The sequence below is a fragment of the Mauremys reevesii genome, linkage group 6 (genome assembly GCF_016161935.1).
Source record: "Mauremys reevesii isolate NIE-2019 linkage group 6, ASM1616193v1, whole genome shotgun sequence".
NCBI classification, from domain to species: Eukaryota; Metazoa; Chordata; order Testudines; family Geoemydidae; genus Mauremys; species Mauremys reevesii.
In genome coordinates this window covers 17,314,019-17,334,188 of record NC_052628.1, presented here as the reverse complement: position 1 = coordinate 17,334,188, position 20,170 = coordinate 17,314,019, and the positions used below count along the sequence as shown (strand labels likewise).

The 20,170-nt window shown below is 39.8% G+C and overlaps 1 protein-coding gene across 10 annotated transcripts in view; it reads right to left on the bottom strand.

Annotated features, from left to right (window-relative positions):
• The window catches only part of DCC (DCC netrin 1 receptor), a 555,466-nt gene that overhangs the window by 314,780 nt on the left and 220,516 nt on the right, over window positions 1-20,170 (bottom strand). The window contains exon 13 of one of the 10 annotated variants that reach the window (XM_039544144.1): window positions 14,874-14,926. The exons of the other annotated variants lie outside the window; for them this stretch is intronic. Within the exon in view, the coding sequence (XP_039400078.1) occupies window positions 14,913-14,926 (14 nt within the window). The 3' untranslated portion in view covers window positions 14,874-14,912. Of the gene's footprint in view, window positions 1-14,873; window positions 14,927-20,170 lie in introns of those variants that run through there. 10 annotated transcript variants of the gene reach the window in all.

Sequence of the window (20,170 nt, the reverse complement as noted above, 5' to 3'; positions counted from 1 at the left end):
TCACTTCTGGGCCTCAGTCCTCAAGAGGGTGTGATAGGGGGACCTGAACTCTCCCCTCCCCTGGGTTCCAGCCCAGGGCCTTGTGTTAAGCAACACTGACAGGGTCCTTCCAGCAGAGGGTCTAAGGCCCCTGCCCATGGCTACTTCCTACCTATGGCCCTTAAGTTTGGGGTATGGCACCCAAAGTCCAGTCTTGTATACCTTTTGCAGCATCCGGCCATGCCCTCAGGTCCCTCTAGGCCAGGGCAGATGTATGGTTGTAGGGGACCTAGCCCCACAATGTTCTGACAGTCAAACAGTAAAGTTGACTCACAGTTGGGTGCTCCTCAGTCTCCTCAACAGTCTCTCCCTCAGCCAGGGATGCAGGACTTTTCTCTCATTGGCTGTCACAGCTGCCAGGCTTGTGGTGAAGCTCCCCTCACATACAGAGGCAGAGCTACCTCCATTCAGCCATGAACTGAGCCAGGTTCTCTCCTTTTCTTCCCCCTCCAGGCCTGGCATCGGCTGCAGGTTTAGCAGGACAGGGCTAGCTGGGCCCATAGGCTCTCAGTCTCCCTTGAAACCTTTTTCTGTCGGTGTGAGGTTTCTCTGCTCCATCACATGTCACTATTCCAGAGAAAAGATTAAAATAGGGGTCTTCCGCTTCCCCCATGAGCGTTCCAATCACAGGGCTACATGGCATACAAGGGGCAGTACCACCACCAGCACAATGTCTTCTGCCGAAATCCCCTGGTAACCCCAGACTGAAAATTTGAAATGTTTTGTTTCAGCATTACGGAGTGTTTTTTCTTCTTTTTGTTTGGAGAGAAACAATTTATTGAAATTGACATGAATTCAGAAAATGTTTCTGTTGACCTGAATTTGCATTTTTTAGCAAAACAATAAACAACCCAACAACAACCAGTTTTATCCAAAAAATTGTAGCCAGCTCTAGGTATTTATATGGCCTAATTACTGTAAGGTCTGAATGTGTCTCAATCTATAATGCATTTACCCTCAAAACACCCCTGTGAGCTATGAAAGTGCTGTTATCCATATTTTATAGATGGGAAACTGAGGCACAGAGTGTCTAAGGGACTTGAAACTGGGTCTTCCAAAATCTAGGCGAGAGCCCTAAATGGCTAACTTCCTCTCACAATACAGCTACTTGGAGGGAGCAGGGGAAAGAAGAAATTTGATTGTCACAGGGAATTAAAAAGGAGAGAGTCCCAGCTTTTCTATGTGACATACAATGCTTGCTTCAAGCCCTAGGCGGTCCCAAGATAGTTGATATATTTAGATATTGAAAAACTATTTAAGGTCAATTTTAGATATATTTAAAATATATTAGTTACCATTTTTTCTCTCTCTAAACTCTATACAATTGGACACATGGTAACTCACTTTGCAATTAAAGCAATACAAAAAAATAATCCCAATAAATTGTTTTAAAACTCACTAAAACATTCCCCAAATCCTTTTTTTATAACATATACAGAAAATATGAAAGTGTGATGTGCTGTGATAGTTTTGTCAATATCCGTGAGTCCCCAGCACTCAGATGCCTGAAATGCACACCAATAAAACCCTTAATAACTATAAAGTGTTCAATATGGCTCCTATCCAGCAAAGCCTTTAAGCGTTGACCTTAACAGGAGTCCTCGCATGTTTAAAATTAAGAATGTGTTGAATGCTTTGCTGGATTGGGATGTATATATATATAAACATAGAAACAGAAGATCTATATAAATATATGAAATAAACACACACACACCATATGTAGAAAGTGGTGTTTGACAGTAGCTGTTAAAGAGAGTAACAGCGATCAACAGGGATTACAGCACCAGTCAAATTTCATGGAGGATGTGTTGATGCTGTCTTCATATACTTTACAGTGGGTACCTAACTTAATCCTATGAGGACAAGCTGCAATATAAAGCATTTGTTTCGGTTTACTTATGAATGACAAAGGAGGGAACACAAAACTATCCAGCATACATAGAACTGGCAGGTTTTCTGCTATGTTTGTTAAATGAAAAGTGAGTGGTTTGATATATATTTACAATTCATATATTCAAATAAAAAGATAAGAATCTCTTAATGCAAAGCACTACTTTAAACAGTAGACCATTTTCTACTTTACAGATCGTGCTTTCTTTTTCAGGTCATCAGGGTAATGTAAAAAATGGCAGGCAGACAAACTGCCTCAGGCAAAATTCAAGAGTACACCAAAGAGTACATTCAAACAGTGGTCACACTAGAATAATTCTCCGAGTCTGGTATGATGGCAAAAAGCTGGGGTGTTAGAATACAAATTGTCAGAAACTGATAAGAAAATAATCTATCTGCAGCAAAAATGCATTACATTTTCCAGGCTCCAGAAATTCATGTTGCATTGAAATAAGAACAGGAGGCAATAATGGAACCATATAATTTACCTCAAAGTGCAAAACAATAGTTTTGGTGGCCATTAGGTCCATTTAGATATTGGTTTATTTTATTTTTTTTAATTACAGCTTGTTAAGAGTAACTTTATTGTGATCCAATTGCTACAAATTGTATGTGGGAAAATTCCACCTAATCAAGAAGTATCTGATAATTTATGAAATCTGATAAAAAATAATCTGCTTTACGACAGTTAATGCTATTGCTATGCATGATAAAGCTGACAGGTCATGGATGAAAACCACATACATGACTTTTTTTGTTATGCTTTGGGTCAGGGATCTCAATGACAGGTTGTGCATCTGTGGTTTTTGTTTGTGTTTGTTTATTTGGCAGCATTTTAGACTGTTTAAGAATTTTAAGCTTAGATCAGGAAAAGCTATAGGACCTTTACGATCTAATTTTCATAACTCAAAGGCTAAACTGCAATCACAAAATATTCATACACAACTCTCTGCATCTGCAATCAGCAGAAACAACTACCATTTTATATAAGGGAGTAACTCCAACATCTTTCAGAATGGAGCAGATGCTTATCTTTACTGATATCAGCCACTAGAGGGAGACACGATCACAGGCACTAATCCAGTGTATGACATGAGCACTGTATCTATTTGCACGCCATGTTACCAGTTCTATGGGCATAAATGCTATCACACAATTTTGAAAATCCAGCCCTTAATGCCAATGCACAGTAAATGTTGCATTGTCAGTCAAAAGCCACAGCTAATTGCCAGGAAAAGGGAACTTGGGTAACTGTTGCAACCATCACCATCTATAATGAACGCTGTCAGAAGTTAGTAACGTGTAAAAGGTATTAAACAACTTGGAGGAACACATTCAGGGTTCAAGTCTGAAAGTATCTTTCTCCCCACCATGTCAGTGTGTTGAAAGAGTAGACTGGACTGTAAAATATTCAGGAAAACATCTCTCCAAAATACTGACTACATAGAGTAAAAGTTTCAGGCCACCACTCTAACTTTAAGCAAAATAGTGGCACAGGTTTTTATTCTCTAATATGGTCATATTCCCTGTCTATGGGGTTAAAGAAGCTGCCTCTCTCCAGGCAATCAGAGAGAGGCACATGTTGCTGGAAATCCACAAGGGGCCAGAATATTTCATGTTCTACCATCTCCATATGAGCATGACTTTTGGCTAATGAGCTACAAATGGCCTTGTTTTCAGCTCCGTGTTAACTAATTTGTCCTTGTTGTGTCTGCAGCTTATACCATTTGGCTGTTTATCTAGCTGATTATACCTGTACATCAGGTACAGTAGTCCAATATGTAGCTAACATTAATTGCACCTGCAAATGCAGGCAAGAAGGGGAGTCCAGATTTCAAAAACCTAACCCTATCTGTCTTTAGGAAACTCTTATCTTATTGTATTTATACTACTTTAACCAGTCATTTTGTGTTATGCTCTAATAAAAGGTTGGAGTCTTAAAATTCCACTTAAAATAATAATAGTGAATAATACTACGTAGTTCTGATATAGCTCTTTCAATAGATCTCAAAGCGCTATACAAAGTGAGGGAAGTAGCATTATCCCTTTTTATAGACAGGACAAATGAAAAACAGAGAGATTAAATGCTTCGGCCAAGATCAAAGTGCAGGACAGTAGCTGAGGTGAGAATTGAATCCAGGCCTCCCTTGTCTTAGCTCATTGCTTTATCTGCCTCCCAAAGAGTCAGTGGAATTCATTCCATAGGGCAGATGGTATTTTAATGCTAAAGTACTGTCTATAGTTTTGATGTATATTTGAGTGGCTTTGCCTTTATTTCTTTTATTGGGGATTATTGCAGTGCTGACATTACAGAGTATGACTGACAGAATAATGTGAGCATGGATTTTATACATAGACGTAGGATTCTTATCATGTGTCCATACAAAGGAACAGTTGTGTGCAAGTCTTATACCACCATAGTATCCAGTGATAAAGGAGAATAGCTATCGTCAATCTACTGTATACGATAGAAACTGGTTCTGGAAGAATTGCCTAAATCCACGGTCTGCTAATGTCTGAAAGCTGCTATTTCTAATGCTTTAAAAGCTGCCTCCTTCATAACCTCCACACTTAGGATAATTGCATATGCCCTGGCAATGGGTCAAGAGGGATGCTCATGTCCTATACATGCCAAGATGAGGAAAATTAATTTTAGTGTCCAGAAGGAAGGAACTGCTGGCAACACTGATAATAAACAGAATTGATTCTGTGGCACAAGAGTCTTGCAGGCAAAGCCAACCCTGCCCCCCCCCCCAAGGTTTGGAACTGTCTAATGCATTGCTATCCTGGGTTGGTGAAAAGGGCATAGGAGAAACTCAACAATCAGGCTTCAATTTCTTTTCTTTGCTTCACTAGAAAGGTCGCATTCTGCTACCAGATAGACACACTCAGTTCCTTATGAAATTGACGAGAACCACATGTAGGGCAGTATTTGGTCCAACATGTTTAAGGGGAAAGGAACTGCTGGAACAAATATCCATGCATATCTGATGTTGAAGAAAAGTCAGGGTGTGACTAATATACTGGAGAAATTGTTAAAGAGCGTTTCCTCTTTATGCAAAGATTGCCCCTGTGATTCTGCCAAGGTTATGAAGACCTTGGGTTATCAGCTCTGAAAATACTATTAGCTCAAGTAACAGCTGTCTGGAGGCAGATCTGCAGATGTAACTTGTGTGTGTAATTTTTCATTTAAACATTTGGTAAGGTTATTTATTATTTTATTTATTTTTACTTCAAAGATCATTGCAACTTGCTTATTTTTTGCCAGCAGCTCCACCATTCCCTCTCACTCTGGCTCCATATAGATTTTACACACACTATTTGCATAATGGAAGAGTTTGCCATAAGACATACACTCTCATGCAAAAAAGGCCAAGCATGTAAATACCAACTGCACATACATTAGATGGGACGATTATGTTCCAGAATTTTGCAATTCTCAGTTACCAGGTGAAGGATTTGATTAGATAGACTACAGTCTCTCATATCTAGCCATCTACAATCTATTAAATCTATCTATGGACAGATCAAATGAATTATATTAAAAGAGAGGTAGCAAATCAAGGGTGTGGGAGGGGTTGTTCACCTTAAGACTTTGGGTTCTCAAAAAATGGTATCTTGCGGTCTGGTTAAAATGTATTATATAGAGAGCTGGATGGGAATTTTCTAGCAAATGAATTTCTGACAGAAAACGCAGTTTCTGCAAAATCAAAATTTTATGCAGGAAAAATCTAGACTCTACTGAAAAAAATTGATTAAATTAAACATTTTATTTCTGGTCATTTTGACCTTAATAAGAATATTTAGTTTTTTGAACTGACCCAGAAAGTTTAGTTTTGAATCAGTTCAATAAAACATTAAACTGCATTTTCCCACTGTGGTGCATTGTCTCATGGAAGTTATAGTTTGAGTCTCCATTCTCTCCTATGGGCTGAGCTCCCTGGAAGACTACATCTGCCATATGCAAAGTGGATTTCCTTCTCACCAAGCTCTGTGTGGTGCATCATGGGACACACATGACTCTAGAGTTTGAATGTAGGATGCTTCCGGAGTATAAGACCAGAAGGGACCATCAGATCATCTAATCTGACCAATAATTTGTGTTTGATTAAAGCATATCTTCCAGAAAGGCAAACAGTCTTGATTTGAAGACAGAAAAATGGAGAATCCACTACTTCCCTTTTGTGATTAATCACCCTTGTTGCTAAAAAATTGTGTCTATTTTTTTATTTGAATTTGTCTGCCTTCAGTTTTCAACCATTGATTCTTGATCACAGAGTCCAAAGCCAAAAGGAACCATTGTGATCATCTAGCCTGACCTCCTGAATAACACTGGCCAAAGAACTTATCCAAAATAATTCCTGCAGCATATCTTTTAGAAAAGAATCCAATCTTGTTTTAAAAATCATCAGTGAGCTCATTATTAAATATTTGTTCTCCATTGTAATAAACTTATCATCAACCTTGACTGCAATCAAATTGCCCCTTAACCTTCTCTTTGTTAAGCTATTGATTAATCTATCACTATAAGGCAGGTTTTCTAATCCTTTAATCATTCTCATGGTTCTTCTCTGAACTCTTTCCAATTTGTCAACATCCTTCTTGAACTGTGGGCACCAGAACTAGACACACTATTCCTGCAGCAGTTGCACCAGTTCCAAATACAGAGTTAAAATAATCTCCCTACTCCTACTCAAGATTCCCCTCTTTATATATCTTCTTCCCAGCTGATCTGGCTTACAACTGTTTTCAGCTTTGTGAAATTGGCCCTTTTAAAGCACAGAGGATGGATAGATAGCTAGATAGATCGATCTTGACTTTATTCTATTTGCACATTATAAATGTAATAAAGTCATGATCACTTGTACCTAGTTTACCAGTATTTTTAGTACTGTGATCAATTGCTCCTTGTCTGTCAAGATGAGGGCTAATACAGAATTCCTGTATGTTGGATGCAACACTTCTTGAGTTAGGAAATTGTCTTCTATAATATTTAGACATTCCAAGGATGTTTTAGTACTAGCGGCATGAGACCTCCAACATATGTTATTCATATTAGAGTCCCCCAGGATCACACAGATTTTTTCCCCACACATTATAGATAGATGTGTAAGGAACAGGTCATCCTGTTCCCTAATGTGATTGGATGGTCTGCAGCACCCCATTTTGTGCTTTATCTGTTAAGACAGTGATTAATATGCAATCAGGATGATTTTCTTCCAAGGGGTCAATGACTTGGAAACAGGTAATGCCTTTCTCCCCTAGATTCAAGAGTGCTTTAGTACCTGGTATTTTCTCTCCATTAAAGTACTGATATGCTGTAATCAAACCATCTCTGAATCTTCTTTTTGATAAAATAAACAGATTGAGTTCCTTACGTTTTTTATTGCAAGACATTTTTTCAGCCCTCAAATCATTTTTGTGGATGTTTTCAGTGTCCTCTCCAACTTTTTAACATCCTTTTAAAAATGTGTACATCAGATGCTGTATTCCAGCATCAGTCTCGCCAGTACCACATGCAGAGGTAAAATTCTATTTCTACTCACTACTCCCTTGTTTATTCATCCAAGGATTGCCTGGCTTTTTTGGCCCCACTGTCAAATTGGGAGATCATGTTAAGTTGCTTGTCCAGTATGACCCCTAAATCCTTTTCAAAGTCATTGCTTTTCAGCATACAGTCTCCCTTTCTGTAAATATGGCTTGTATTCCTTTGTTCCTAGAGGTATCATTTTGTCTTTGGTTGTATTAAAACCCATTTTGTTAGAATGGGCCCTACTTACCTCGTGATCCAGATAGCTCTGTATGACTGCCCTGCCCTCAGCAGTGTCAGGGTTAGTACTAATCCTCATGGAACCCCACTAGAAATATCCTCATTCAATGATGATCCCACAATGACAACTACTTTTTGAGCACTGCCATTTAGCCAATTCTAATCCAATTAACAATTGCTATATTGATAGCTCTGCTTTTTTAATCAGAACATTGGGTGATACTAAGTCAAATGCCTTATAAAACTCTAAGTATATTACCAGACTTGTAATCTCATCAAAGAATGATCTCAGGTTTGGTTGACAAGACTTATTTTTCATAAACCATATAGTATGGAATTAACTGTATCCCTATTCTTTATCAAGTAAGTCCCATATCAGCTTTTTCTTTATTTTGCTGAGGACTAATGTCAGGCAAACTGGCCAATAGTAACTGGTGTCATTCTGCTTACCATTTTTTAATATCGGCACAATATTAGCACTCTTCCAATCTTCAGTGATTTACCCAATATTCCAATATTTATTAAGAATTAACATCAGAGGGCCAGAGATCTCCTCAGCCAACTCTTCTAGGACTCTTGAGTGCAACTTATTCAGGCCTACTGGGAGCATAAGACTCTCTAACGACTTTTCCTGTGAGGCATTGTGACACAATGGAAACCTGCAGTTTAATGTTGAACTGACACAAAATAAGCATTTCTGGGACATTTCAAATAACCAGAATGAAACATTTGATTTCAGGAACATTTAAATATTTTGTTCTGATTGAAATAATGCATTTCAACATTTCTGGAATCAATTTGTTTAGGAATATCTGCAAAAAAATTGAAATTTCAACTTCCAATGTGGGCTGAAAACAAATGTTGAAATTTTGCTCAGCTCTAATTATTTATTTCTTTTAGAGAGGCATCAAATCTTTCCCTTTTCATTTCTATTTTCCTTCCAAAACAAAGTTGAATCCATCCAGAAAAGATTGAAACAACCAGAAATAAAGCCTAGCACTGTTAGATAGTCAAAAGTATATATTACTTTGTTTACATCAATTCAATTCAAAACTAAGGATGTTGTGTCTGAATTAGCCTAAAGGTCATCTACTGACTGCCAGGTCTAAACTGGAATTTATGAAGCCTTCATGTAGTGACACCAGGCACTTCTTTGATCTTATGCTATTTCTAGCAGACTAGATAAAAATGCATTTAAAGTCAATAAAACAGAGTCTTGCTTTTTTGAAAACACACAGGTAGCTCAGGTACCTTTCCCACTTTTCTGCTTTTAACCTTCGCTAACACTTTAAGCAGCTGCTAAGTTAGTGGATAAAATGTGTGCAACATTTTCTCTTCTGTTTTCTCTCATCCTCCTCCAAGGAACTGTTTTTCATAATGGAAGAATGCATTACATAAATTCTTTGTTTTAAACTGGCACCTTGACTCCTCCTTTAGCTGAGTGCATCTGAGGATAGCGAAGTATTATCCCTATTTTTATAGAGAAAGAACTCAGGCCCCAGGTAAGTTAAGTGACTGGCTCAAAGACACATAGGAAGTTGTGCTTTAACTAGGAATTCAGCTCTACTCTCCCAAGTCCCGGTCTGTTGCCCTATCCACTAGGCATTCCTTCCACCTTGTCTAGCATGGCTATTCTTCTTTCCCTTTACCCAGTCACACCATGGCTAATACAAGAGCCTTCTCCTTTGCAGCCTTGCAATTGTCATTTTTCTCTTATCCTCCTTGAAATGCTCTCTCTCTCTCTCTCCTACTCTTATTTACTCATTTACCTAGCGTAAGAATTTGTAAGGTGGCTGTCACCTTGGTATCTCTTTAAGCATGAATATAAATTAAGATGCAATTAATTTACAACCACATTATGTCCTTTATCTAAGCCCCTTTATTCTGACCCCTTCTGCTCTCATTCTAATATTGTAATTAAACTTTGAAACTACATTATTTAATTCTGTAAAATATTTTAGGAATAAGGTTTGAGTGACAGAAGCTAGATAAATATAGTATTGCAATGGACAGTTACTAGTAAAGTTTTAGCATAGTTATTTGGTAATAATAACATGGACAAACACAATAATACAGAATAAACATCTTCATATATTCTGATCATAGCATAAGTAATCACCACCTCTACCACCAGTCCAAAACAATCACTGCAGCATTTGGCTGGCATTTAGACATCTACCACACTTTATTGCTATGTCCAATGTAAAGGGCTTAAATATGACACCTAAAGTGCCAAATTGCGCTCTCTCTCTCTCTCTCACACACACACATACACACACACACACCAGTGGCACAGACCCAACACACACACACACACACACACAAACCACCCCCAAATGTAATCAATTTTCATCCATTACTCTCCAGCTCTCCCCAGTGGCAGATGGCAGATAGTGATAATCAGTTTGATGAAGCAAAACGTGTCCCTGAAAACCACCCGCACACTGCTGGGTGATGTAACAGTCACTTCAGACATGCATGAGAAACACAAGAATTCTAACCACCATTACAGCTCTACAAACACTGTGGCTACTGGGTTGGATTGCTTTAGAAACCATTTTCAAAGCTCATTGTGAAGTGTCTCTGCTGTCAATTATATCAGCCAGGACACCTGTTTGCTTTGTGACTATTTTAGGCTGCCCAAAAGGAGATAATCAAGGCCCACCAATCCTATGCTTTACTGGGGAGTTGCGTGAGCAACAGGAATTGCTTATCAGAAGTGGGGAATTTATAAATGGCCTTAAATCATCATAACACCTCCGTTAAGATCAAGAATGTTTTAGTCCATTGTGTGAATCAATAGAAGTTGTGGGGAGCAAATTCTAGCAGATTGTTCACCTTACGCACTTCTGTGTAATGTGTGCTTCAAAGATTCGAATTTCAGCTAGTAGTGTTTATAGTATGATTTTACAAGTTACAGAACTCTTTACACGTCACTTTAAGTTTAAGGTTAGCTCACTAGTTTGTACCAGCTTTGTCTATGATACTGCCCTATACTCAGGAGCGCTGGCAGCCTTTTTGGCACCCTAGGCGGTGGAAGGGCCCACCCCTGAAATGGCGCCCCCGACGGAGGCAGCAGAAGGTCCCTCCCCCGAAATACCGATGACGACTGCGGCGGCCGAACATCCGGCTGCCGCGGTCACCGCCCCCCAAATGTTAGTGCCCTAGGTGACCGCCTAGGTCACCTAATGGGTTGCACCGGCCCTGCCTATATTTTCCCACATCTCATTTTGAATACTTCATTCCAAGTGTTGGTAAGCCATGAACGAACTCTCTAGCCGTACATGTTACAAAGTATTTGTGCATCTTTGCTTTGAGATTCTTCCTATTTTCTAATGCCGAAGCTGACATCAGGTTTGCAGAGTTTTGTAGGATGCCTGGCATGGATGAACAGAATTGTGGGAAGAGCATAATACATTCAGTTAACGTAATTTCCCAACACCCATATATATAATATAGATAGTATTAATACCATGCAGATAATCTGTATAACGTGGTATGCCTAACATATATGTATTAGCTAACACAGGGTTTCCTGACCTAGATGCCAAATGCAATTGCTGTTAGATAACATTTGACCATAGGGCAAGCAGCAACACTAGCACGTGTCTATGATATAAAAAGTCCTTCTGTTCTGTTGGGTGCTTCTGAACTGAAGGAGCTAGCCCAGTGCTGTTGGTTGAAAATAGTGGAATCAACGTTGTATGATTTGTGGGATGTAGCATGATGAGTTAGTACACCTCTATTGAAATTCGTAGATGTGTTCAGTATAATTTTTTTGCAAGCCAGATACACATTCTGCTAATTCAAGCAAACAGTGAGAAAAAAGCCTTTCTTGAGACTTTTGAATTAGTACAGTCCTTCCATTGTAAATGAGCCCTTTGGGAAACCAGAATAGCTGCTATTCAGGGATTAATAATGGTTCAAGGCTAAAGTCAACCCAGGGATAAGGGCTAAAACTTCCTGCTAACATCAGGGCTGTTTTTGGTGAAAAAGCTAGATTTTAACCTGCAAGGGTGAGGGGTTAAAGAAATAGGTTAATCAAGGAATTATGAGGAGGAGGAGGAGGAGGAGGGAGAAGGGAAATGACTGCAGATGATAGATATCAGTAATACATCTCCAGAAATTAAGCCTCCCTTATAATGTACAGACTTACATGCATACATTCTTCTCACCTCCTCATACAATAGCTCTGTATAAGTCATTTTATTGCCAAAGTATTCTATTCCTGTTATGTAACCCATATGGAAACTACAAGCCTAAATGCATTGTCCTGTAGCTGAAGGTTTTAGCATGACAATTTACTTATTGACCCATTTCACTATGGGATATTAACATCCTTCATGTTTGTTTGATTGTCTTTAAAATTCTCCCATTGAAACTCCTCACATTTAGGTTGCAGTGAGCACCAATTTTTTTTAAATGTATTTTTATTCTTAAAATGGGATATGCTCTTATTAGTTATTCTCTTAGGCTGAATTGCTTAGTCCATGTTTCCAAGGCAACAGACAGGAAGCAGGAGTTAAGCAGAATCTTTCATCTGGGGAGGGGATGATGGGAACGGATGAGGGAGTTTGAGCAAGGTCAGGCATTTACCGCTGAATACAAATCTGTCACGCCTAATAGATGAAGCTCTTTAGTTTCTGAGCTACTCAGGCTGCTCCCAGCAGCCAAGGAGAAAATAAAAAGACACTCAAGCATGAATGCCAATCAGCTTGTGCTGGCAACAATGATGTATATACATGTGCCATAGCAGCTGTACCAGAGTTGGCTATGGATGAAAGGAGAAATTAAATAGGTGTCAATAATTATAGAAGGTCAGGATCTAAAGCTCTGAATACTAAATATATTTTAATAATATTGGATGGAGGAACAGGGAATATTAAACCGACAGGCTCAAGAGTCCTGGGCCTAGAGTGTGGGGAGATTATGTAGATGTTATATTGAAAAGGCAGCCTGGACGGCAGGTGGGAGTTGAGAAAACAGAGGGACCAGGAGAGGTGACTGACCAGCAAGCACATGTTTAGCAGCTGCAGCTCTTCTGGCTGGCCTACAGGAGGAGCTGCAGCCATGTTGGCTGGATGGAAAGGTGGAACAACATGCTGGTTCTGCTGGTTGCAGAAACTGGTCAAGGAAAGCTGGCTTGTGGAGGGCAAGGAGTGGTAAAAAGAGAGGGAACACAATATGGCGTTCATCTCCAGGCTGCGAAGTGGTAAATCAGAATGAAAGGATTAATGTTGGGGCAAGGTGGCACACAAAATATTAGGTATATTAGTGATCCTACCCCAATATGGGGAGCCAGGCAATATACTCTATTAATGATCACACCTGGAAAACTGGGTTCAAAGTCCATCATTGTGACAAAACAAGGGCAATGAGGCTGGCAGCTCTTAAATTCTCCATGACCATTTGTTAGTCGATCGTCACTACAATGATGTGAAGCTTTTGCTACCTCTGAATCCCCAGAGCAGAGTGCCCACTTAAACTTTCATAAAGAGGTTTTACACGGCTTAATGGCACCTAACATGAACATCACCCAGAGTTTTTAATTCCAGATTATGCTGTCCTTGTTCAGACAAAACTCCCATGGTCTTCAACAGTACATGTACCTATAGATGGCCTACGTAAGGAATGCAGTATTGTGCCCAGAGTAGTGAAAGAAATATATTTGCTTAATTCAATTCAACAGTGTTCACAGAGACTCGTGTATTAGAATTAAAATCACAAGTATCAAAGAATAAGTGGATCAATTTACATTAAAAGTATTTTGCGGTGACTATTTCCCCCTCCCCCCCCAACAAATTCTTTTGAGAGGAGCTTGTGAACTGCCCATGGGATGAGATGATTTAGAATATTGAATCGAGGATGCTACAAACTGCTTAGGGAAATAATATGAAGGCTGCCTGGCTCTTACTTGGGTGCATAGGGTGTGGGGGAGAGATAGTATGCAAGCAGTATTCCTTCCCATCACGTCCTGCACAAGTGCTACTCCCAGTTGCAATTCCTGAACTCAGGGGAGTTCAAGGATATTTCCCTCTGTGCACATAGCAGGCTGTGCATTGCCCCAGGGGAAGTAGGGAGAACCTCCCCTGTTCTGCCCACTCTCCACAGTTCTATGCAGAGTTGGCCACAGTCCCACCCCAGAGAGGGTGGACTTCTCCATCTAAAACATGATGCAATTTGCATACTTCTCCTCTGAATCAATCCACTAAGGAAAGGATTCCACCGCTCTGCAGCTGATGCAGGCAAGTGGCAAAATGTCACATATAGGCCCTTTATTTGGTAAAAAACTGAATGAAAAACCTATAGAATGGCATCCGACAAAGTGGGTATTCACCCACGAAAGCTCATGCTCCAAAACGTCTGTTAGTCTATAAGGTGCCACAAGACTCTTTGCTGCTTTTATAGAATGGTGATTAAGCTTTTTTGAGGGAAAAAATCTCTGAGTATAATCTCCATCCCATACGAATTATAAGTGATTGCAGATGACATGGCAGAAATGTACTAGTTAAACTGAACCTTCCTGCAGAGAAGGCATTCACAGTACTACTGTACTTTGCTCACCGATTCATTACCAATATAAGGCTGCTTCCTGCATTCTGTAGTCATTTTTTTAATGGGATTTCAAGTAATTGGAAGCCAGTGAATAAAACATTCTATGGTTTATTTTTAGAGGTTTGTAAAGAAGTATGCATAGTTACATAACATAAACAATGTCATATCACATGTAGCTTTACATTTATATGAAATAGTGTGGTTTAAAACAGGGCATTGTTAAGCATGCCTTGAACACTGTGCAAAATAAATATAATAAAAATAATGGATAATAGATTATTTTTGTTTTATATCACTAACTGACATTTACATACAGAGATACATTTCACCAAGTTAGGTGCATCGTAAAGGGTAGGAAAAATACTGACAAGGGGTAATGAAAAAGATCCTGATCTCATTTGCACCAATGTAAATCCAGAGTAACTTTGATTTCAAGGGAGCTCACATCTGAGGAACTCACATCAGAATCTGACCCATTTCTTATTGCTAGACTATGCATGGACGGTGAGTTCAGGGCATAGAGAACTCTAAGAGACACATAGACCAACACTGAGATAAAACTAGGTGAGAAAAGAAATGGTGTACAAGAAAAAGTGCAATGTTTCTCCTGTCTTTACTAGCCATCTTCAAATTCCTCTTTCTCATCCACACCTCTTCTTCAGCTTGACCAAACTGCGGGCAAAAGTGTGGGTATGGCACAGATATCAATACTCTTGGGGAAATGGCCCATGCCAGCTGCCACTGAAGTCAGAGAAGAGTCCTGCTGACTTCAGTGGGAATTGGATCAGGCGCTCAAAGTGAACAAAATATCAGAGTCTCATTATTCATTACATAGCATCAGATTCTGCTCATCTAACTTATACTGAATAGCATTGCTCCATGAGTAGCCTCCTTCATTACAATAGCACTTCTCACATAGTAAAGCGCTACTCATTAAGAATAAGGAAGGCAGAATCTGGTCCATCATGATCGGGTTATCTGGTTCTGGTTTATTTAATTTTTGTTTCTTTTGCACAGTTAGCAATTGTGACAAATATTTCAAGGTTCTCATTCCAACTGTTGGATCTATAAAATTTTAGTTACCAAACGTAAACTGCTGGCACAAAGGCTTAATTGACAACAACTGGGAACAGTTGTTGCAGCCTGAAGGATGGCTATAAAGGTTTGGTAAGGAAAATCCTGCCGGTTGTTTCTCTTTAGGGAATCTTTCACATGAGTGACTGACCCAATAATCTACCATACACTGATAGAACAAACTATAAGACTGCTAATTAAAAGATCTAGATTTTCTTATTCCTGGTTCTAAAAGAAACAACAAATGCTATGCAATACAAAGAAAAACTTTTACAAGCCTTAGTATGTTTTCTTCTACAATAGAATAGTATAGTAGAACTTCAGAGTTATGAACACCAGAGTTACAAACCGACAGGTCAACCACACATCTCATTTGGAACCGGAAGTACGCAATCAGGCAGCATCAGAGACCAAAAAAGCAAATGCAGTACAGTACTGTGTTAAATGTAAACTACTAAAAATATAAAGGGAAAGATTAAAAAAAAAGATTTCACAAGGTAAGGAAACTGTTGCTGTGCTTGTTTCATTTAAATTAACATGGTTAAAAGCAGCATTTTCCTTCTGCATAGTAAAGTTTCAAAGCTGTATTAAGTCAATGTTCAGTGGCAAACTTTAGCAAGGACCACAACGTTTTGTTCAGAGTTATGAACAACCTCCATTCTTGAGGTGTTCGTAACTCTGAGGTTCTACTGTAGTGCCCTTCAAATACTATATGCTTTGACTCAGAGCTTCTTTGCTGAAACAGAGAATAGGTTGCTAGCTGTGCTTGAAATCCTGTAATACCCGTAACAGAACTCTAGATCTAGGACGTAAGCAGACCAGAAGGATTTTCAAAAACTGTGAGAGCCAAAAATATTGTTTTCTACATAGGGCACATTATTTACACTGATGAAGTTATGCTGACATGTAAGCATAAAGGGCCTTATTACCTTTTCATTTATAGCATTGTAACACCAATGATCAGGAGTAATCACACTGAAGCCAACACTGGTATAAATGTGAGAAGAATCAAATCCAAAATTCTTAAGAGTTGATCCAGTAGGGACCTTATTTAGTGTCTGGCTCTAAGCCAGGGAGGAAATGACCTTCCAAGTAATTTTTTGTTGCACTTCTATCAAAACCTTCTGGTAGATGCGTGTAAGCCCAATTCTGCTCTCAGTTAAATCAGGAGAAATTCCCTTTAAATCAATGTAGCTATTCCAGAGTTACATCAGTATATGTGAGACGAATTTACATCAAAGAATGTTGCTGACAGCCTGCCGATGGAGCTGTATCCAGCCCTCTTACCATACTCTCTCTTTCAAGGGTGGTGGGGAGGAAAGGGAATAACTCAGATACCTCTCAAGGGGGCTTGCAAAACCCCTCAGAAAGAAATGAAGGTCTCCTCAAAGAGGAGACATCAGAACAAAGGCTTCCTCAGCTGCAGCCACAATGGCACAATGTATCTCAGGAAGAATGTGTTCACAAATGCAGTTTACGTCTCCTTTGCACTGTCCCAGTGCAGACTGGACTGTGAACTGGATCAGTCTCCAGGCTACATTACCACATTTTTTAGCAAAACCAACAAGTGGAAAATACAGGCTACTCTACATTATACTTACAAAAGGCCCTAAGGGCCCTTACAACAGCCAAAGATCACCAGGAGATAAGGAAGGGATAGCCATCCCCAGAGGCCATTAATGGTGAGCACAGCAGTGTGGGAGTGCTAATGCCAGCTCTATACCACTGGAGTTCATCCTCTCACAGATGGCTACATCAGCTTTAGGCCTGCCTTGTGCCAGTGTCTGAAACTCAGGAAGAATCTGGGCCAAAAAGTTTAATAATCATTGTAACCTAAGAGAGTTCCTTTTCAGATTTACCAGGAAACCTCCACATTTCAATTCACTAAATGAAACTCTGTCCCCTTCTTATACAGGTATTAATAGTAAATGCAGCTACTTATGAGCACTTGACTGAACGAATTCATTTTCCTTCTCACAATGGCAGCTGCAAATAAGTTTTACTCTGAATTTACGTTTCAAAAGATTTTTTAAAATCACATACAGAGGAGGGCCCAGGAGAAGAAGAAAGATTACAGGCAACTAGAAGGAATGTTCTTATTTCTTTCACACTCACACATGAGTGCGCACACACAGAGTAGCTGAGGATTCTGGACTAATTTCTCAACTAAGTACTCTTCAGAACAGTGGTAGCTGCAAATATGAGAAAGAGATGATAACCTGTGTCAGTATTTGCAGGAAGTAGACACCAAGGCAGGAGAGAAATTCCTTGATGGACGTAAGAACAATGGGATGAAATTAAGAAAAGAAAAATATTAAACAGCTTGAAGGGAAAATCCCCTAGTGGTGAGATCTACTAGCTTGTGAAAAAGTCTCCCAAAAGGATATGTGAAACAAGTGGATTAGATTGGATGAAGACCTAGAAAGAAACACACAAGAGAAACAATCCTGCCATGGCTGAGGACTGACTAATGGGTGCCCAGTTTTACAGCCACGTCTTGCATGTAGTGAACAAAGTCAGTGGGCATCCCTCTGCATAATCAAGTCCTAGCAAGTCCTTTTAAGAATTAACTTTTATGATTACATGAATGGTCATAGTAAACTTGGTGACAGATTCTGATCTCAGGTACAATGGTGTAAGCAGGGCCGGCTCCAGACCCCAGCACGCCAAGCGTGTGCTTGGGGCGGCATGCCACAGGGGGCACTCTGCCGGTCACTGGGAGGGTGGCAGGCGGCTCCGGCAGACCTCCCGCAGGCGTGCCTGTGGAGGGTCCGCTGGTCCCGCGGCTTCGGCGGAGCATCCGCAGGCACGTCTGTGGGAGGTCCACCGGAGCTGCGGGACCGGCGACCGGCAGAGCGCCCCCCGCGGCGTGCCGCCATGCTTGGAGCGGCGAAATCGCTAGAGCCGCCCCCGGGTGTAAGTTTGGCCATTTTAATAGATTTAAATCAGTGCAATTGCAATAAGAAGCAGGTCCTCAGGATAAAACTGTGATAATTGATGCATCATAAAAAATAATAATTCAGAACTCAAATATTCCATAGAGTATGTGGCCAGGGCACAGTATTAGTTCACATAACTGATAACCCCTATCTGAGCCTTCCACTAAAATTCCAATTAATATAATTGAAGGGTTCAGCATATTTAATTTTGACAAAAACAGAGTTTAGATTGAGAACCTGTGAACTATAAATTCTAACCTTTGATAGCTGGTCACCTTGGCCTTCTATACCTTGCAGAATTGGAGTGTATTCTGTGCAAAGAGAGGATTTTACTGCTGCAAAGCCTTCACTCCCCACTCCAGGGGAAGGAATCGAAAGGCGAGAATGTTGCTGAATATAAATAGGAATAAAGCACATTATAATTACAAATCTGGCTATCGGATGTACAGCTCTAAACCCTGAAATGATAGGCTGACACTGTCATCGCAGCCCAGACACCAATTACAATTACATCTAACTGAGGCCACTGAGCCAGACAGAGGAGAGGGCTGGATGAAAGAGGCACCTTCTCAGGAATTCATCTCCAAAACTTCCAAGGAATTTCATTCTGCAAATTATCGGTGGATCACCCAAGCTAAATAATTAATGTTTAAATAAGGTGCATGAGATTATTCCTGAGTGGTGGGGAGGGGGAAGTGGGAGGGAAGGATGGAGAAGAAAAAGTGTAAATAGAGGAAGCCTGTTTTATCTGTCACTCAGAGAGAGAAGATATTTGCATTCCTACAAGAAATGTGCCTGTTTCTTCCCTTAGGAGGTTGCACAAGGCTTTTTCTGGTCACTGTTTGATCCTGCAGATGTAAATAAGTAAATAAATAGACAGAAAGGATGGTGATGGGTCACAGTCCACATCAGAAACTAAACAAAGAAAACATCATCTTCACGAACAAGAGCATATTCTGAAATGTCAGAATGCAAGAGCGCTGTTTTGATCTTATTAAGAGATTTGCCTGTTCCTAAACTCTAAACTGAGCTTGCACTGCAAAATCAATTTGTGAGCTCATTACGTAAATCCATATTAAACTATTTAGTCTATATTTAACACTATAACAAGGATATTCAGGGTGAATTAAGTAGATTTTATTTCTAGGTGGCAGAGAGCCAAAGCTTGCCCTTCCTCTTTTAATTCTTTTCTAGGCTCTAATATTTCGCAACATTAACCAAAAATCTTTTGCATGTAAAAGGAGACAGACTCACTCTGTCTCTCACACACCCACCCACAATGAGAAGAAAAAACTCTGACAGTCTTCTATCATTGGATCTCTAAGTGCTAATCAAATCAATTTAGAAGTCTATGTTGATTTGATTAATACAGTTTTCAGGGCGATATTGACAACATACTTTTGTTATCTTATGCTAATGATCCCCATGTTGTCCTGTTACAACAAAGTGCATCATTGATGCAATACAGTCCTCAAATACCCTGCAATATTATACCATATATACGGAGAGCATGGGCATTTGTTACATCAGTGGAAGATAAAAAGGCTTTTCAAGCCCATCAAGCCCATTATGGAAGAAGATGTAGCATGCTCATTTTGCAAGGCAGAACTTTGCTGTCAATTATATGTTAGTAATAACTACACACCAATGGGCTCCCATTATAAGTGCTAAGATACCACAAAGAGAGGCAGATCTGTTCTGTTGGCTTACTCTGTGAGTTGGAGTTAGAGTTGGAGTTGGAGTTACTCTGTGAGTTGAAGAAATCTGCTGGGCAAATATTGTGATGGGTTTCCTTGTTAATCCATCAGTATGTGAGAGAAGGGAATATGACTTTCTGGTTAGGAGGAACTAGGGGCATTTCCTGGGAGGTGCTGAAGGAAAAAGGTAGAATAGAGCTGGGTGA